Source organism: Paroedura picta, chromosome 1, assembly GCF_049243985.1.
Source record: "Paroedura picta isolate Pp20150507F chromosome 1, Ppicta_v3.0, whole genome shotgun sequence".
NCBI lineage: Eukaryota > Metazoa > Chordata > Lepidosauria > Squamata > Gekkonidae > Paroedura > Paroedura picta.
Window position 1 is genome coordinate 103,729,695 of NC_135369.1, and position 19,712 is coordinate 103,749,406.

Here is a 19,712-nt window from a genome sequence, read left to right on the forward strand (position 1 = left end):
CTCAAGAACATATTTTGATTGAAGTGACTTCCATAATTTGATACAATCCCTAGGGGAAAAAACTGAGTCAAGTTCTAAGAACCATGATGTTACATTCTTTATTACTGTGATCATTCAAGTTTCTTGAGATGCTGGATTTCATTTTCAGGGCTCCTCGAGTTACAGTACTGCTAAAAGGACAGTACATTGCTGCCATGCAAAGCTCTGAGTGCATGCTGTCCTATTTTCTGCCCTGTGCTGGAACCCTGAAAGCAGGAGAGTACTTGCTTACCTGGGCTGTGAAATAAAAACAGCGCAATATGTGCTTCTGTAGGCTTCACTTCAGGCAGGGGCTATTTTCTCTCACTGTAAAACTGGTTTCTCGTATTACTTGCGGCATATACAAGCATTGGGCAGGGAGTTGATCAGATGCCCTGAGACTCCTCCTACTAAGAATTAGATATGTTACAGCTTGACATGGTCAGAGATGTATCCTTTGTAGTATCTCAGATAGCAGACTGTAGTGACCACAGCAAGACTTAGAAGCAGTGATATTGCATACAAGAAGGGAAAGAGCTTCAAAAGGATCAGAGCACTTAGAGGGGCAGGTAGTTCAACATAAAAATGCACAAAATAATTCTGAGATGAGTTTGCACGTAGTAGAGAGTATATAAAATAAAAAGGGTATGAAGTACTACTGAAGGCTCTGGTAAACTTCACAATATAAAAGAAACCAGTCTTGAGGTGATTAACAGCGCATTCATAAAAAGTAAGCCCCACTGAGTAGTTTTCAGTATGATTCTGAGTGGACCTGTTTAGGACTGTGCTGGAAATCACTACAAAGGTACCCAAAGGTTACAGAAAATTTGTGTGCTAGAAAAGCAAATTCCATGTTTGACAATTCCACCTTGTCAATGTAATTTTCCCTGTGGGTGTGGAATGTTGTACATTTCAGCATTTTTCTGTATATAAATTTCTTTACAATTGCTATTTCTTAGAACAGAAAACAGGAATAACTTTAACAGCTCTAATAATTCCAGTAGGGTAACTTTGTTAGGATGCTGTGAATAGACAGCTAATAAAGACAAACATGTTTTTATTCTATCATAAACTTTCATAGACTATCACTCAGTTTGTCAGATGCAGTCTGATGTCAGGGTCTGGTTCATGAAAGCTTATCCTTGTTAGTAAGGTATCTCCAAAATTCAGGTTTAATTTTGTCAACTGAATTTCATAGCCCTTTGTGGTGGCTTCTCTGGAATACCAGGATAGTATATTTTGAAGTGGTTGATACTATAACGGAGCAAACAATATAACAGCTGTGTGTATGAAACCTATCAACAGTAAGGGTCTTAAGCATGCTTACCTCTAGTAGGCATTAGAAATGGTCACAAATTAATCCACAAGCCAAAATATGGCATGAACTTGGCCCAGTTCAGAGTGTCCCAACCAGTGTTTGGGGAAGTGCATGGACTTTTGTCTGATTTGATTTGAGGCATTTACTAGCTGAGCAATGCAAGTGTGGATCTGACCTGTTAGGATTAAATGGCTGCTAGCCATTTCACCAGTCAGTTTCCCTTCCTGAGCTTCAAAGTGGCGGGGGAGGAGGGGACACAAAACCGACCAGTAAAACCTAAAAGTTGGGTTAGTCTACCCATCAGCTGTTAGATTTAAATGGCTGTAAGCTATTAAATCCATCAGTTTAGCTCTTTCAACTTGTAAACAAGGGGAAGCAAAACACATTTACCCTCACTGTGGGATCCAAACTAATCACTTTGGGGCATTTTTGGCTTAGTTTGAGGTTCAGTTCAAGGGCTGCCCAAGGTTTCTGCCCATCATTAGTACGCATATAACCTTATTGAGCTACAACAACATTTCTTACCCAGGCTCTTTCCCATAAGGAATAGGTGTTTTTTTCTGTGCTGGTCCAGTAGAAGATTCCACAGCACATCCTTAAAAATAACCACCAGAAATACTTTTATGAACACATCTTCAAAAATACAGTCTAGGCATGGTCCTTTAGAAGTAAAACAAGCTACACTCGGTGAGGGCAAGGTCTGAGATCTATGCCATGAACATTGAAAATGCTACAGTTTTGTATATAACAGATTAACAGTTGATGCAAAAATATTCAGGAAGCAGCAGTGGTAACTAGAATCTCAACTCTTGAGAAGCATAGTGGAACTTCTTTCTACTATGTCGGTTAATATGTTCTGGTCCTGACCTGTTTCAAGTTGGTTTGGACTGGTGCCCTCTTGTGGCCTGTTTTGGAGCAGAGTTCCCACAGCACTTGTTAAAGTTGGTTCTTTTTTGGAAGTTGTTTGTTTTCCCTGAAGAGAGAAAAACAAAAAGCATTCTAAAAGAAAGGTAGACAACCCCTGGTACTCTAGGGCACTTTCCTGGGCACCCAGGCAACTAAAGTGAGCCTTTGTGGGGCTGGCATTGGTGCTGCATGGAGGAAAAAACAATGGGCATAACTTCCCAAATATTTTTCAGGTCTGCAAAACCACTAGGCAAACCCTATGCAAATCCCTGAGGCAGTAGCAGCCCTGGTGACATTGAGTTCCCTCCCAGGGCATTTGGTCAAATATACCCCGCTCCTCCCTTATCTCCTGTGTCTTCCAAGCCCATCAACAATCTTCATTGGTAACTGTTGGGTTTTGCTGCTGTTGATTTTGGGATTTATCTACAGTTGAAATAGGAAACCTTTTGTGACAAAGGACATTTTCCTGCATTTCTCTCCAAGCAGGCCAAAAAGGTAACTTTGTTTTACTCTCAAAATAGCAGCATGAGGTTAGTGTCTTTTTCAGGGGCACCCACTTAAAGCTTCATTCCTGAACTGGTGTTTTAACTCTGTTTTGTATAATCTTACCATACTAGTTTTCAGATCCCTTGGCTCAAGTTCTAGGTAGCTTTACTAAAACTTCTCTCTCAGCATTGCCATTGGTCCAGGGAGTGGAAGCCATCATAGACAGAGACTACTGGAGTTTGCCCCTGGACACCTGGAACATATATTGTTTTATCAAAGCCTAGCTCACTTTCTCTAGAAAGTGTGCTTTGTGTTATGTTCCAGTGCTAAGGTATAATACAGAGCATATGCTTTGGGGGAAAATATGTCCTAGTACTGAGATCCTCTGACCTGGATGGCCCAGGCTAGCCCAACCTCAGTGAATTGCAGAAATTAAGCAGGGTTAGTCCTGCTTAGAAGTTGGATAGAAGACCACTAAAGAATACCATGGTCACTACATAGAGGTACGCAGTGGCACACCAATGCTGAAGTCTCTTGCCTTGAAAACCCTACAGCAGGGGTAGTCAACCTGTGGTCCTCCAGATGTTCATGGACTACAATTCCCATGAGCCCCTGCCAGCAAACATCTGGAGGACCACAGGTTGACTATCCCATGAGCCCCTGCCAGCAAACATCTGGAGGACCACAGGTTGACTATCCCATGAGCCCCTGCCAGCAAACATCTGGAAGACCACAGGTTGACTACCCCTGCCCTACAGGGTCTCCATAAATTGGTTAGGATTTGATGACAATTTCCACCACTGGGATGGATCCCACTGCTCCATTCTGGTAATAGGGGAGCTGTAGGGGCATTCCCCTCAAGCTCTTTTCTCTGGTTTATATTGATCATTCTTTTCTATAGGTCATTGCAGATAAAAAATGACCTTTGGAAATTGCTTCTGCATTTAATGAATGCTGGGAGGGTAGGTATTACATGTTTCATGGACTAAAGTTTAAAATTCTACAGACAAGGAACTTTAAGACAAAGATAAAGGTCAGTACTTACAATTCAAGGGAATGAAGTAGCAAAAATAATTATTTGGAAGGAAAGTATTGTACTTTCAACACTTAATTGCTGGGCAAAATATATTTACCTTTTTGAAGCTGAATATACCCATGAATGAAAGTGAAATTCCTATGATATGTAATGTTCCTGGAATCAGATAAAAAGTCCATATTACTTACAGGGCCCTGTTTGGCTCCTTTCTGGCCTGGTGCAAAGGCACGCCTGGCTGCTTGTTCTTTGCAGAAATTGATGTGCCTTTCTGCTGCAGTCTCATTAAACCTTCTCATGCAGTAAGGGCACTGAATATAATCTGGATGTAACAAGGGAACAGAGGTTATTAAACAAGCAATTCATGTGATACTTGGGAGATGCTACCAGTGTTGTTGTAAACTAGCATATCTATTTTGTTGAGTACAGTATAGACATTTGTTGCCAAGCATCCTTAGCACAGGCTAATACTTGGAAGAATAATGTAAATTTTCAACTCTTACGTGTATATAAACAAATGTGCAAAAACTCAGCAAGGAATCAAAAGTTAACTAATATGCAAGGTAGACATTATGTTTTAAATTATGTATGTTAATCATACAAAGTGTTCTTATAATGACCTCTTCTCATTTCAGATGGACAAAATGGAAATTGTAGGCTGTTGTTAAAACTTATCCCTGGGTGCTCTTTGGGTGCATCTGATACTTTTTAGTGGTTTCATTTAAGAAGCTGCTTCCAGCCCTCTGAATTGCTATTTAAAATCCATTGACTTAAAATATCTAATTTCACAATATAAAATACAGTGTGTGCAGCAGCACTAGATTACATTTAAACTTCACTTGTACTTAATCCTCACTTCTTTTTAAGTTTGGAGGATATTTAATAAGCAGTTGGAAAATATTGGTACTATATTCAATCCATAACTATCTGTGATACTGAAGTAGGGCCAGATTAAAAAATCAAGTTCTGCACTTGGAATAAAAATAATTGGCATAAATATGCGACATTTGTGTGATGGTTTGAGTCTAAGTCTCCCTACTCCTATGCTGAATCTGCACAGAGCTTTTATTCCAATCCCAGGTTGATTCAGTCCCTGCCGTCTACACTGAATGTGATTTCCATTTTGATTTTGGGCAATTTAAATTTTTCATCTGCAACAAGCATGATTGATCCGGAGTGACCCTACCTGCCCCCCGTGATATCCTGGAGTGGATATAACCCTTGATATTTGAAAAATCTGCATGAGTAAAGGTGCAGCTCTCTGCATTTCCTGAAGTAACTTGCTGCCTTGAGCCTCCAACCCTGTAGAAAAGCTCTGATTGGCCAGGGCATCAGTTGTTCCTTGTTTCCATGTTGCAAGGCTTCCCTTATCTTCTATCGGCAGAGATTATCGCTTGGATTTATTCCCCCTCTGCTGTCTCCAATCCCCCCCCCCCCCGGTTTAAGAAAAGAAAGAGGCTCCTGCTGCACTCCCCCCCCCCCTCTGAGCTTCCCTAATCACTTGCGGAACACTTTTCTTTTTCAATTGGGGAGGGGGTAGAGGAAGACCCGAGTTCAAATCTATTTGAATTCAGCAGGATCCTCAACGGAATAAACAAAGTAAGTGCAGAAATCAGCCCTAGTCTGATGCTTTAGCTGCTATACCACTCTGGCATAGTCTAAGGGCAAGTAGATTACCAGGATTGATGGTGGGAGGTGGTGGTGGCGGCAAAGGCCGTCCTTCTTTCATGGCTATAGTGGCAAGCTTGGCAGCTCTGATAGTAGTGATGAAGTTCTCATGCTGTTGTCTCCAATTAGATTTTTTCCCTTGGTTCTGAAAAGGAAACATATAAATTATACTAAATGTAGTATATCAACTAAGGCAACTGTACTACATTATGGGGGGGGGAGCAAATCAAGAGGTATTAAATGATATTAAGCAAGGACCAAGATCACATTTTTCTATCCTGTCCTTTCTCTAGGAATCAAGGGCTCCAGGGATGCTTCTTTCTCTGTTGATTCCAAATCAGGATGTTAATGCAGACTACCCCACACACACATTTTTTTTCTTCCATTCTCTTCTTAAGCATAAAATTCCAGTGGCCCTTCCCTCAATTTTTTCATAAAAAGAAGAATCTCTTAAGGTCAGCAGCTTCCAAAATACCCATCTTTGTAGTTCATATGGTAGATGAACTACATTACAATTTCTTCCATGATAGTATTATACTTGGATGTGCGCTGAAGAAATAATTGTTAGAGTCCATGTCCAGCAAATCTGCTGTTTTTACGTGTGTGTGTGTGTGTGTGTGTAATGCTGTCAAGTCATTTCCAAACTATGGTGACCCTATGAATTAATGACCTTCAAAATGTCTTGTTGCTAACAGCCTTGCTCAGGTCTTGCAAACTGAAAACTGTGGCTTCCTTGATTGAGTCAATCCATCTCATATTGGGTTTTCATTTTTTCCTGATGATGCAGAGATGATAGAGGGCTCAAGAATGAGTATAGTTGTGATAATGTAATGGGTAAGGCAGAAAAATGTATTCCAGGACATAGTTTGTATAAGAATTATGGTTTTCAGAAAGTGAAATAAAGGAAGATGAAATAAATTGTGGTATACAACTTATGCTGTGGTATCACTCAAAGCATAAGGAACAGCCTGGCATCAAATCTGAAAGTTAGCTGATATGGGCTGGTATGCAGCACCAGTGAGAAAGTGCCAAAGTGGTACTTCCTATCCTCTGATTCAAACCCTCTGAGACCATATTGGTAAGAGGTTGTTTCACTCCTCTATGGTAAAAAGCACTATAACAAGCAGAAGCACTGATGATCTGAATTCACAGTTGCTTTATTCTAGTTAGTATCATCTATAATGACTAATAGCCAAATTAACCAATCTGTAGATACTAAAATTTGGTGATGAGCTGTGAATGGGCAAGACAGAACTTTCTACAAACCTGCCAAAAGGCCCCAGGTTTGCAGAAAAATGTAAAATATAAAAAAAACCCAAAAACCATAGGAGTGAGGTTAGAAAACACAAAAATGATAAAAGGAGTACATGTAGCTTTAGCAAAAAGATTCCCTCAGTGACTTGCTAGGCAACAACAAGCATTTTGGATCTGTCAGTAAAAGGTAGGAGAGGGAGAGAGTACGTCCTTTCCAAGGTGGTTCTGGCCCTTGAGGAAGGCCTGGTTAGGGTTGCCAGATCCACACTGGGAAATTTCTAGAGGCTTTGGAGTGAAGTCAGAGGAAGGAAGAATTTATTTACTGATATGATTTTTATACCATCCTCCCAGTAAGCCAACTCAAAGTGGTGGTTGTTGTTAGGTGCGAAGTCGCGTACGACCCATCGCGACCCCATGGACAATGATCCTCCAGGCCTTCCTGTCCTCTACCATTCCACGGAGTCAATTTAAGCTAGTATCAACTGCTTCAGTGACTCTATCCAGCCACCTCATTCTCTGTCATCCCCTTCTTCTTTTGCCCTCAATCGCTCCCAGCATTAGACTCTTCTCCAGGGAGTCCTTCCTTCTCATGAGGTGGCCAAAGTATTTGAGTTTCATCTTCAGGATCTGGCCTTCTAAGGAGCAGTCAGGGCTGATCTCTAGGATTGACCGGTTTGTTCGCCTTGCAGTCCAAGGGACGCGCAAGAGTCTTCTCCAGCACCAGAGTTCAAAAGCCTCAATTCTTTGACGATCGGCCTTCCTTATGGTCCAACTTTCACAGCCATATATTGCAACTGGGAATACCATAGCCTTGACTAAACACACTTTTGTTGGCAGGGTGATGTCTCTGCTTTTTAGGATGCTGTCTAGATTTGCCATAGCTTTCCTCCCCAGGAGCAAGCGTCTTTTAATTTCTTTGCTGCAGTCCCCATCTGTAGTAATCTTGGAGCCCAGGAAAATAAAATCTGTCACTATCTCCTTTTCTTCCCCATCGATTTGCCACAAACTGAGAGGGCCGGATGCCATGATCTTTGTTTTCTTGATGTTGAGTTTCAAGCCAACTTTTGCACTCTCCTCCTTCACCCGCATCAACAGGCTCTTTAGTTCCTCTTCGCTTTCTGCTATTAGAGTGGTATCTGCGTATCTGAGGTTGTTGATATTTCTCCCTGCAATCTTGATCCCAATTTGTGACTCCTCTAATCCCGCCTTTCTCATGATGTGCTCCACATACAAGTTAAATAGGCAAGGTGACAGTATACAGCCTTGCCAAACTCCTTTCTCAACTTTGAACCTATCAGTGATTCCATGTTCAGTTCTCAATGTTGCTTCTTGACCTGCATATAAGTTTCTCAAGAGACAAATAAGATGCTCTGGTATTCCCATCTCTTTAAGAACTTGCCACAAATAGTTGTGCTCCACACAATCAAAGGCTTTAGCATAGTCAATGAAGCAGAAGTAGATGTTCTTCTGGCACTCCCTAGCTTTCTCCATGATCCAGCACATGCTGGCAATTTGATCTCTAGTTCCTCTGCCTCTTCGAAATCCTGCCTGTACTTCTGGAAGTTCTCGGTCCACATATTGCTGGAGCCTAGGTTGTAGGATTTTGAGCATAACTTTGCTAGCATGAGAAATGAGTGCAATGGTGCGGTAGTTTGAACTCAAAGTGGTACACAGTATCATATATGATATACAATAGATTAAATTTTTAAATTAAAATTAAGAATAACATTCAATTTAAATACCAATTTACAATATCAGCATCAGTTGCTCAATTTATTTGGGAAGGGGAGGGTCATCACCTGGATATAAAATCATGGAGTCCACCCTCCAACTTGGCCATTTTCTCCAGGGGGACAGATGAATATTGTCTGGAAATTAGTTGTGAACTACACCCCTGAACCAGCCAATTTGGGCTCGTTCATTTTGCTTCCCTCTGCTTAGAAGGGGGGTGAGAAGTGAAATGAATAATTGAAAACAGCCATTTAACCATAACAGCTTGAAGGTCTGTTCATCAACCATTTAAACCAGTGGTCCCCAACCTGCGGGCTGCGGCCCGGTGCTGGGCCGCGAAGGCCATTGCGCCGGGCCGCGGCTCCCTCTCCCCGCCCCCCCGTAGTAAAAAACTTCCCAGGCCGCAAGCTTGCGGCCTGGGAAGCTTCTTACTGCGGGAGGGCGAGGAGAGGGAATCAGGGCCGGGCCGGGCCGCGCATGGCGCATTCGCGCATGCGCGGCCCATGCGGGCGTGGTCCGCAGGCGCGGCCCGATGCCCTGCCGGTCCCCAGCCTCAGAAAGGTTGGGGACCACTGATTTAAACCATCCATTTCAATCTCTCACACACACACTTTGAAGCTGTTGTTTGGGATTGCCAATAATTCCAGAATATATCTGGGATTAGAGGGTGCTGTTGTTTTTTCTTCCTAAAAAATCCTGGACACATTTGGGATGCTGAAATATACCCCCCAAATACTGATAAGGTATTTTTTTGAGTGTATTTCTGGTTTGGGTAGACTCAAATGCACACCCCAAACTGTGAAATGGGGAAAGGAGAGGAGAATAATGTAAACTGCTTTGGTCCCCACTGTGAACAAAGGTAGTAAATAATATAGCTGAACATTGGAAACAGGCAAAAGGTAAGTTGGTGAATGGCTTAGATGAGAATGAGACAGGGAGGATACGGGGATTGACAGGAGGAGGGAAAGAGGAAATAGTGTGGTGAGGGAGATAGAAAGGAAAGTTTTATGCTTCCCCACAAGTCATTGAGGGTTCCCCACCATGCAAGTGAGCCTGGCTCAGTGGCCAGCAATACACAAACTGCAATACAGCAATATACAATTCCTAGGTAGAGGCTGTTGGGGGAACTTGAAGAAAGAGGGTCAGATAAATGTGGGCTGGCTGTTGAGTGGTAAGAGAAGAAGAAAGCAGGAAAAGAATAGGGAACTTTCAGGATAGGGAAAATAGGAGGGGTTGGGGAAGTGACATGCCTCTCACAAGTCCTTGCGGATTCCCAAGCTGACAAGCATCATTACTAGAATAGATACAAAAAAGGGCATTGCTCCATCCCTTCCTCTTTCTGGCAAAACACCAGTATGCCTGACAGTGGCAACAAGTTTAATAATACTGGAAATACAAGAGCTTCATGTGGCTTGTACCCCCTGAGGTGAGAGTAACAGAAAGGTTGGTAGAAAATTACCTTATATGGGGCAGAAAGCAAGATGGAAAAACATGGAGAGATAATAAAAAGTGGATCCTTCTGAAGCAAAGCAAAGCAACCTTAAAGTTTCTAATACATTTTAAGTGCCCCCCATCCCAAAGTGAACCTAGGAGCTAATCTGTAAGGACTAGCAGCTAAGATTTGCTGCAGTAGTTAATTAAATAGAGAACGAAATGCTTTAAAAATAGTTCTACGTTAAAAGCTGCCATATTTACCATTACCTTGCTTGCATAGAAGTAGTTTAAAGGTGAGTAGGCACAAACAGTAGGCAATGGCCGATTCTTCAAGATGCTTTACACAAAGCCTGCATATCAAATACGTGCATCACGTCTATATAGTGGCCCATCAACTCACATGGAATTTCCTTTTTAGTTTTCTATTTGTGACTGCAAAAATGTGTGTGTGTGTATGTGTGAGAGAGAGACAGAAACAGAAGCAGGGTTGTTGCGAAGCACCTGGCAGGCCACAATGAGCTACGGAATGTTTGTTTAAATACTTATTTCAGTTGCAAATCACAAATGTCATTGTCATCCAGGTGAACTAAGTAAAAGCCAATTGCTTCTATAAAAAGTGCCCAGAGCAACTATCTCTGAAACGGTCCATCTCCCCAATATCATCCCTTAGTCAGTGCAGATATTTTGAAGATCAAAAATTACAAATAATGTCCCATCAGGCAAAGAAGGGAAACCATGTCCAAAAAGGTACTAACCTTTATGAACCATTACCTCACACACATACTTGCATTCTCTGTATTGCATCATTCTTTTTTTTTTGTAAAGAATTCCGTCCTCCTCCAGAACCATATGTTCCCTGTAATATCAGAATCCTAAGATGATGGTTAGACTCCATTTGCCCCAGTTTATTTGAAAGATGATCCAATGCTTAATGTGAAAATACCTTTGGTGGTGGCTTCCTCTTTACTGTTGGAATTTCAGTTCCCTGTTGTCGCTGTTGTAAGGAATTGAATGGCTTGCGCTTTTTGTTGAAAACTTTTCTGCATATTGGCTCATGTCTCAGCTAGGACATAAAACAGACCAAGGAAGTCATAAGGCAAAGCTGCATGAAGTTGTGCTATTTTGGAGGGTACTAGACAAAAGGAAGCATTTTTGATTTCCTGTGTTTATGTTCTGTGTAAAGTGCTAGGAGGTAGTAGTGCCTCTAATTGTAGTAAGGATGAAAGTAAGATGGCATAGGCTGGTACTAAGAACTGGTAAGAAACCAGACAAATGTGGTAGCTTCCAGTTTCTCCCCCAAGCCCCTTGAGGAAGAGAATACTACTAACAAATTTCACTTACTTTAACCCATCTTGTTTCCAAATTGTAATTTAGGGATACCAGCCTCCAGGTGAGCTGTGGGAGTCCCCTGGAATTAAAGCTCATCTCTAGTCTACATATATTAGTTCCCCTAGATGTTTTGAAGGGTGGGCTCTATGGCATTGTTCACCACTTAGGTCTCTGTCCACCCCCAAATCTCCAGGATCTTCCCAATCTGAAGCATCAGCCCAATCCTCCCACGGCCTGCCATTCGCCAAAAGAGATCAGGCAACCCAAATGGGATTTATTTTTGAGGCATAACGGGAAAAGATAGGCTGTGTGTTTGTTCTGCCTTTCATTTTGTATTATTTTCAGTCTGATGGCTGTGCTAGTGATGCATGATTTGGTGGGAATTATTCCAAGTTGAGGAACATTTTGTGATGGCCTGAAGATTTGAGCCCCATTTAGTAATTACATTTTACCTAATCAATGAAAAACAGCATTTCCTGATGCCTATTTTTTGCTGGCTTCAGTTTATTATTTATAACATTTATATCCAGCCCTTTTTCCATTCTGGAACTCATAGTGACGTGCGTGAGGTTCCCAGATGGCCTCCCAGACAGGCACTGACCAGATCTACTGGTAAAGCATCTCAATCAGTAACCCTTGAACCATGCCTATTTGTTTGCATGCTGTCTTGAAAGGGGTTTGATGCCCTTTGGGGCATACAGACGGTCCTATCAACTTCCTGGCTGTTGAGAAACAATCATTGCTAACAAATGAAATTAACAAACAGGTTGAGAAATTAACAAAAGGTTTTCCAGGAGAGTGCATATTCCTAGGTAGTCTCCCATTGAAATATTGACCAGGGCCAGTTCTGTTGAGCTTCCAGGATTTGACAGGATTAGGCTATATAATGCATGCAGGTGTTTTTAAAGCCATTTTTGAAAGAACACATTGCAGATATGAAGGACAACATAGTGTTGAGGGATAAATGTATTCAATTGGGACCAAGCTACAATATGGTAAATATATGGCCACAGGCATATTGCTTGAAGAATGTACTATTTTAATACAGAATCATGTAGCCAGAACACAAGCCTGATAATCAAATTTTCCTGGATTCCAGGCCTCACGGTTGTAAGGAAAATATGACAGTGGACACTGTCTAGAAGAGTTTTCTGGAAAGAATTTTCTAGAAAAATATAGGACTTCCAGGCAATGAATTTCTCTGTGTCATAGTGAAAAATAGGAAAGAGAGCTATTCCCATGGATAATGTGACCAGATTTCCGAGGACACAAGGCAGGATGCGCCGCCGCTGCGGTAGCACTCGGGCCCTCCGCCCCCGACTTACTCACTGCGCCACTGCTGCCGCCGCCACCATAGAGCTGCCTGAACGATGAGAGCAAGCTCCCCCCTCCCCCTCCCCCCCGACTGATCTCAGAAGGACGGCGGCGGAGTGGTGGCAGCAGTGGTGGTGGTGACGGTGGCAGCAGGCGTGCTCTCCCTCCCTTCTTGATTTAATCACTGCGCCACTGCTGCTGCCACCACCATAGAGCTGCCTGAAGGACAAGAGCAAGCTCCCCATCCCCCTCCCCCCTGACTGGCCACAGAAGGGTGGCGACGATGGCGGCAGCAAGCGAGCTCTCCCAACAAAGAAGGTAGCAAAAGCGGCGGCGGCAGCAGCACGAGAGCAGAGCAGAGCAAGCTGAACTCAGGAGGCGCTCGGGCTCCAGGGCAGGGCTTGCACTACACGAGGCGTTGCCAGTGCCCTCCAGGGCCACGTGGCCGCCGCCAGCCAGCGGGAATGCCGGCGCCACACAAGCCCCACCCTGGAGCCCGGGCCTGCGTGGGGGCCTCCTGAGCCCGGCCTGTCTGCTGAGCTGCCTGTGCAAAAAAAAAAAATTTAAATGGAGAACGCCGCAGGACATCTTTAGAATGCCACGGGACATGGGAGACATTGCTAAAGGCCACTCCACACGCGGGACATTATAGCAGTTCACTCTGGAGTTAACACTAGTGTGGATCAGTATGGCTAGGTCTTAAGGATTTAAGTAAGGATTACACCTTGCTTATGAGCAAGGTGTAATTGAAAGAAGGTCATCCTAACAACAGCTCTGATCTATTTATCTCAATAAAGCTGGGTGCAAGAACACCCCCACTTTTTTTTGTTATCAGCTTGTTGGTTGGCATGTTTTTGATAATATTTATACAATGCTAACATTTAATCTATCCTCTTAAATTCTTTCATTTCACTTATAACCATAACAAAATTTTACCAGAGCATCCTGTACAAAATGTCTTCCACAGGTGTCACAGGGGACCAAATTCTGGCTGTTAAAACCTGTATGAAATTAAGAGTAACAATTATAACTCCTTTGAGATGAGATTTTCAGCCCACACTTAATCAAAATCATTCTCAGCTATGTATATGATGTGCTCATGTGTGCCAGTAAAATCCTGGGTAATACTGGTATTCCAAACTAATTTTCATGTATTTACTTTAAGGGCCAGTCAGTCTCCCTACAGAATTTAAGTTTCCGTGGCTTTCAGTACTTAATGCTAAGTTTTACTGATGGAGAAATGGCTCAAGATGATCATTTTATCTTATTTCACTGAGTTCCCCAGAACCTTTAAACAGCAAGTGCATAGATTGTCTGACTCCATGGCCCCTCTACCATTCAGCACAGTCGGGAGCCGCGTGGTGCCTCCCGACCCACCACCACCCTGCAGGACACGCCAGGTAGGCGGCCGGGGGAGACGTCCGTGTGGCCCTTGGACCTCCGGGGCCCGCACGCAAGCTGGGGGGTCACGGGGGAGGCCGGTGGCCAGCAGAGGCTTCCATCTGTGCCTCCAAGCTCCGAGGCCCACACGCAAGCCACGTGCTTGCCAGGGAGGGAGGCGCCCTGGACGCTTCCCACGGGCCTCAGGGTGGCCCCGCTGTGTCGCCGATATGGTGCGTCCGCTCCGAGACCTGCATGCAGCCTGGCACCACACCGTGAAGTGGGGCAGCCAGATCGCGGCCGAGCACCCTGACCGCCAGAGGCTTCTGTCGGCGCCTCAGGGCTCCGCGGCCCGCGCGGAAGATGGCCAAACACCGTCCTTATGGACGGGCTTTGAAGCCTAGTTAAGAATAAGTAGAGAAGGGACACTACACAATCCTTGTATCTTCCTTCCTTAGCTATATGGTATTACATCTAGCTTTGCCAGGTAACCCAATTTAATTACTTGTGGTTCTGTTCTAGTCCCAGGCCAGAATTTCATTTGCATCCCGATTTATTCATCATCTAGGAAGGAGTTCAATGGTATCTTAAGGAATCTACTTATAAATTTGACCAAAATTAACAGGGATGACAATCTTTTTTAAAAAAAGATGTATTACAAAGAGTTACTTTGAAAGCATTGACATGGGAATACATGCTGCTGCAATTATATGGCATAATGGTTATGAACAAACTGTAGTTGACTGATCAAAAGCAGCTGGGGGCCTGACATGTTATTGCTATTGCTTTCTGTTACTAGAAGCAGCCCCATTGTAGCACATTTGAACTGGTATTAGCAGTAACCCTGATTAGGAAGCAAAAATGGTTAATATGGTTAAAAGCAGGATTGCAAACTCTGATCTGAACTTCAACCACAACTACCTTTAACCATCAAAATATGACAAAGCAGTGGAGTTAACCCTACCACAAGGAAAAAGCTATTTGTGTACGCAAAAGGGGATAAGGAGTTAACCTGCAAACTTCTACCACCTGTTGTGATTTCAAAGTGCAAATGAGATTGCTTTAGGGTGCTACATTTTTTCTGGCTCCCATAAAATCAGGACACCATGAGGTCAGAAAAATGTTTCAAGGTTAATGTGTTCTACAAAGTATTTTCATGTTATAAATGGGGATTATAGACAGAGATATATGTATAGCCTGCTCAAGCCAATTCTGCTGGTTTCAAGGTATAAATTATCAAATAGTGCAGACAACCTTTACTCTCCCCTTAGGGTCTGGACCAGTATTAGGTTAGCTGGATTTGACAGGTCACCAGTGACAACATCCCAATTTCCATTGGCCATCTTCGGTCCACCCTCTGGGTGTGTGGGATATAAATTAAATTGTATTTCGCCATAGTTTGGGTTGAGTCTTAGAATGTTTTTAACGGGCTTAATGGGGTTTTTATGCTTATTGTATAGATATGGATTGTATACCAAAATTGTAAACCGCTGCAAGCCAGCTCTGGGATCAGTGGTCATACAAATCCAATTATAAATAAATAAACTATAGGCAGACTTTTCCAGAATCCTTCAGTGAAAAGGCTAGTCAGCTGCAATTCAAACCAACAAAGACTATTTACTGCAAACCTGTGTTACTTGCTCTGTTTCCAGGAACCTGACTCATTTCAAAGTGCAGCAGTTAATTCCCTCTACACTGTTCTTTCAGGGAGAGAGGAGCACTAGGTGTACTTCACTGTTACTGATCTAGCCCCTTCAGATGCAAAAGCCCACCTTAAATGTCATTGGCTAACAGATTAAACTATTGTGACACACAGATCCCCTCCATCATCTAGTGATGTAGATGAAAAACTTCACAGGCATTAAACAGAAAACTGGACTTTCTTCTACTGGACACCTATCAATGAGTTTTCTAATTGCACAACGTAAATATGCATCCTTTTGAATGCAGCTTATTTCGCAAATAAAATCATAGAAGTACTGAACACGCATCAGAATATTAGAGGCTACCAGACAAGCTAAAAATTACCAACGGGTTAGGTTGAGCAACATTTGCTCTTAATCTTATTAATGCGCAAAGGCAAAATGCACTACTGATGCAATAAAGTGTGAGGGTCACCACCATCCCATGAATCTGGGGATGGGATGGATGGCTGTCCATCAACAGATAAAGCTGGGTGTTATCAGCATACTGATAGCCAGAAACTTCAGATCAGCTAGGAGAGGGGATACATTGAGATGTTAAATAACATTGAGAATAGCTTCTTGTGGAATCCCACTCAGAGGATCTCTCCCTTAGCATCACCCCAGTCTTGGGAGAAGAATCCATCTTCCAAAACAACCATTTTCTCCTGGGAGACAAATTTCTGTCATTTGGAATTCACTTGTAATTCTGGGGGAACTCCAGACCCCACTTGGAGGCTGGCAACACTGGGCCTGACAGCTGTCTCTGAGTGCCTTGATACCAGCTGACTTGTATGACTCAAGTGAGTCTGGCAGCTTTCCAATATTCAACAGCAGCTATCTGTGAAAGGAAGTGCAGTGTAGCAGGGTCTGCGAGACCCAGATTCAAATCCTCATCTTGCTATGGAAGCTGGCTGGGTGATTTGGACCATTCACGTACTTTCAGTTTAACCCACCTCAAAGGGTTATTGTGTAGATAAAAAGGAGAAACTGCTTTGGCCTTCACTGTAGAGAAACATTGTTTTTCTAGGTAGAGGTTGCGGGGAGGAGACAAAAAACTGCAGAGAGGGGGGCAAGCTAAAGGCAGGTTGGGTGTTGGCTAGGAAGGAGATAGTGTGGCCAAGCCAAGGATAGGAGGTTCCTTGAGATTTGAGGGGTGGAGCCTGGGGCTTGAGGAGAGGACCACAGAATGAAATGCTATTAGCCCTCACCTTCCAAAGCAAATATTTCCTCCAGAAGAATTAGTGTTGTCAACCTCCAGGAGAAAGCTGGAGATTACCTGGCATTATAACTGATCTCCAGCTAAGAGATCAGCTCTTCTGCAGAAAACGGCTGCTTTGTTGGGTGGACTTTATGGCAAATTATACCCTGCTGACATCACTTCCATCCCTAGACCTCATCCTTCCAAAGCTCCACTTCCAAATCTTCCAGAATCTTCCAACCTGGAGCTGGCAACCCTAAGGGTAACTGATCTCTCCAGTTAGGAGATTTGTTGCTTCCTGGAGAGACGCTGCTGCTGTGGGGACTGAGGAAGCAGCTGGGAGCATTGCTGCCACCATGGGGGGAGGGAGCAGGCACAAGGTTAGGAGAGGTGGGGGCAGAAAGAGGGTTGGAGTGAAAGGCAGAGAGAATGATGAGGCCGGGAGATAGAAAGAGATGGGTGAGGGGCAGAGAGACAGGCATGGAGTAAGAAAAGGGTGGTAGGAGGGAGAAAGCAAGAGTGAGTGAAATAGGCAGAAAAAGCAAGAAATGGGGGTCCTGTGGTTGAGCAGGAAAGGGGCAGGACGGGGTCCCATCCTTGTCGGGTTTTAACATTTCACTCACAACAACGAATTTGGGAGTGATTCTGAATGACTATCGGAGGCGCAGGTCACTGGAGTAGCACGCACGGTGGTTTCCAACTTTTCAAGGTGCGGCTACCAGCACCCTACCTGCCCCCAGTCTGTTTAGCCAGTGATCCATGCAACAGTCACCTCCAGATTAGACTTCTGTAATTCACTCTACACTGCCCTACCCTTGTCCTTGACCAGTTTTCTCCAGCTGGTACAAGATGCAGCAGTTAAGGTCCTCACCGGTTCATCTTTGAGGATCTATATCCAGCCTTTACTGAAGCAGCTGCACTGGTTACCAGTTATGACCTGGATCAAGTTCAAGATTTTGGTTCTCACCTTTAAGGCCATATGTGGATTGGGCCCTACCTATCTGAGGGACCACTTATCTGCTCATGCCCCCTGCAGGGCCTTGCATTCTGTTAGTGGTCCCTGGATCACTTGACTTGGGGCAGGGCCTTTTCAGTCCTGGCCCCAACCTGGTGGAATGAGCTCCTAGGAGAACTGAAGACTCTGACAGAGCTGTCAGTTCCACAGGGCTTGTCAAATGGAGCTCTTCCGCCAGGTCTTTGGTTGAGGACGGTTGTTTAAGAACATTGCCCTCCCCCCAGGTTTTTGCTATATCATCAATTAAACCCTTTGTGAATATTATGGAGGGGGTGGTTTCTGCCATCATTGTTCTGTCATCTGGAGGTGGGTGGTTTTATAAATTGGAGATTTTGTGCAATCCGCCTCGAGTCCTTTCAAGGACGATAAATAAATAACAAATAAACAAAGGAGGGGTGAATGGGGTAGCTACTCCTGCAAGTTTCTTGCTTGTCTTATATTTGAATAGTCCAGTCAGCCAAATACTTAAGTCCAGTGGCTGGAGCTGTGAACAGGCAAGACAGAACTTTTTACAAACCTGAAAAACACCCCAGATTTGCAGAATAATTTGAAATTAAATAAACAAATGTGTGTATGTGTGTTAAAAACCCAAAATGAAAAAAAACGTGGAAGCTTCACAAAATAGATTCCTTCCGTGGCTGTTGCTAGGAAATCATAGCATTCTAAATTTGGCTTCTGTGACTAAAACGCGAGGAAGGGGCAGGATCCTTTCAAGGGAGGGCTTGTCAGTCCCAGGGCTGGCAGCAACCACAAGGTGATATCATATCACCTGACTTGTATGAAACAAACTAGGCTGCTTGCTATGGTTCAACAGCAGCCCTGCCATGCCAGCCAGTCTAGTGTATTAGTTAAATCTTTAGAATAGGATCTGGGAGACCCAGGTCTAGCTGCGGAAGCTCACTGAGTTATTTTGGGCAGTCACATACTTTCAACCTAACCTACTTCACAGGATATTGTGAGGATAAAAAGGAGGAGAGGAGAACAATTTAAGCTGCTTTGATCTGCTGTGGAGAAAGATGGGGTATAAATGTAGTAAATAGGAAATATAGGTTAACATAGGAAGCAGATAAAAGGTAGGTTGGTTAATAGCTGAGAAGGAAAAATGAAGCAGGGAAGGGGGAGAGGATATGGGGGTCTGACATGAGACAGGATACAAGAAATAGGATTGGGGGGGGGGATACAGGGAGCTCCAGTGGTGGTGTGCCTTCACACACAAGTCCTTGAGGGTTCCCTGCCAAGCAAATGGGCCTGGCCCAATGGCCAGCGCAACAAAATTGTGCCATAGTTTTCCTAGACAGAAGCTGCTGGTTGGGGAGGCGGGATAAGAGGGAAAGGTGAAGACAGATAGAAGTAGGTTGGTTGTTGGGTGGGAAAGAGAAAAGGAAGCAGGAAAAGGGGAGAGGCTATAGGGGCTTTCAGGGATGGGAAAAATAGTTGGGGAGGGGAAAATGTTTCCTGCAAGTTCTTGAAGGTCCCCAATTGTAGACAGTAACAACCTAAGAAAATATGTAAAAATTAATAATTCTTAATGTTTTTGATATCTAGGGTAGTTTGTCATTATCCTACTAATATCGCTCCCTATGGTGAAATTATTGTACTCAAGGAAAGGCTGTATATCTCTCCAAACCACTTAAAAATAGTCTTCAGACCAGAGTTTTCTTAACAAATCTTGGGTTTTTTTGTATCCCAATATGTTACATGGGCTGGAGTAAAAAAAATCCTGCTCCCAATGGTAAAATGCATAGATTTCTGGGGTGCTTTTTCCCCACAGGTGTTTTTTGTTTATAGAAAGCAAGCTGTAACTACTATACAGGTGACAATGTACTAAGAGGAATAAGTTCTAGAGCCACTTTTCTGTCAAAAACAGTATAACCAGGCAAGGTAATATACCCCAAGCACTGCTGCAAATGCTTTAAAATGATTTAAACTGGATTAAGAAATTG

At 43.4% G+C, this 19,712-nt stretch overlaps 1 protein-coding gene across 2 annotated transcripts; it reads right to left on the reverse strand.

Annotated features, from left to right (window-relative positions):
* Positions 1-84: 84 nt before the first annotated feature.
* ZC2HC1B (zinc finger C2HC-type containing 1B) lies at positions 85-19,290 on the reverse strand. Of its 2 annotated transcripts, none has more exons than XM_077350953.1 (8): positions 15,500-19,290; positions 13,428-13,492; positions 10,792-10,911; positions 5,439-5,574; positions 3,953-4,083; positions 2,204-2,309; positions 1,862-1,931; positions 85-245 (listed from the first exon to the last, which is right to left on the reverse strand). In XM_077350953.1, the coding sequence occupies exons 1-8, from the start codon at positions 15,534-15,536 to the stop codon at positions 221-223; spliced, it is 690 nt and encodes a 229-aa protein (XP_077207068.1). In that variant the 5' UTR covers positions 15,537-19,290; the 3' UTR covers positions 85-220. The 2 variants fall into 2 exon arrangements, with proteins under 2 accessions (XP_077207068.1, XP_077207060.1); XM_077350945.1 differs by having other exon boundaries at positions 85-276.
* Between the last annotated feature and the right edge of the window lie 422 nt (positions 19,291-19,712).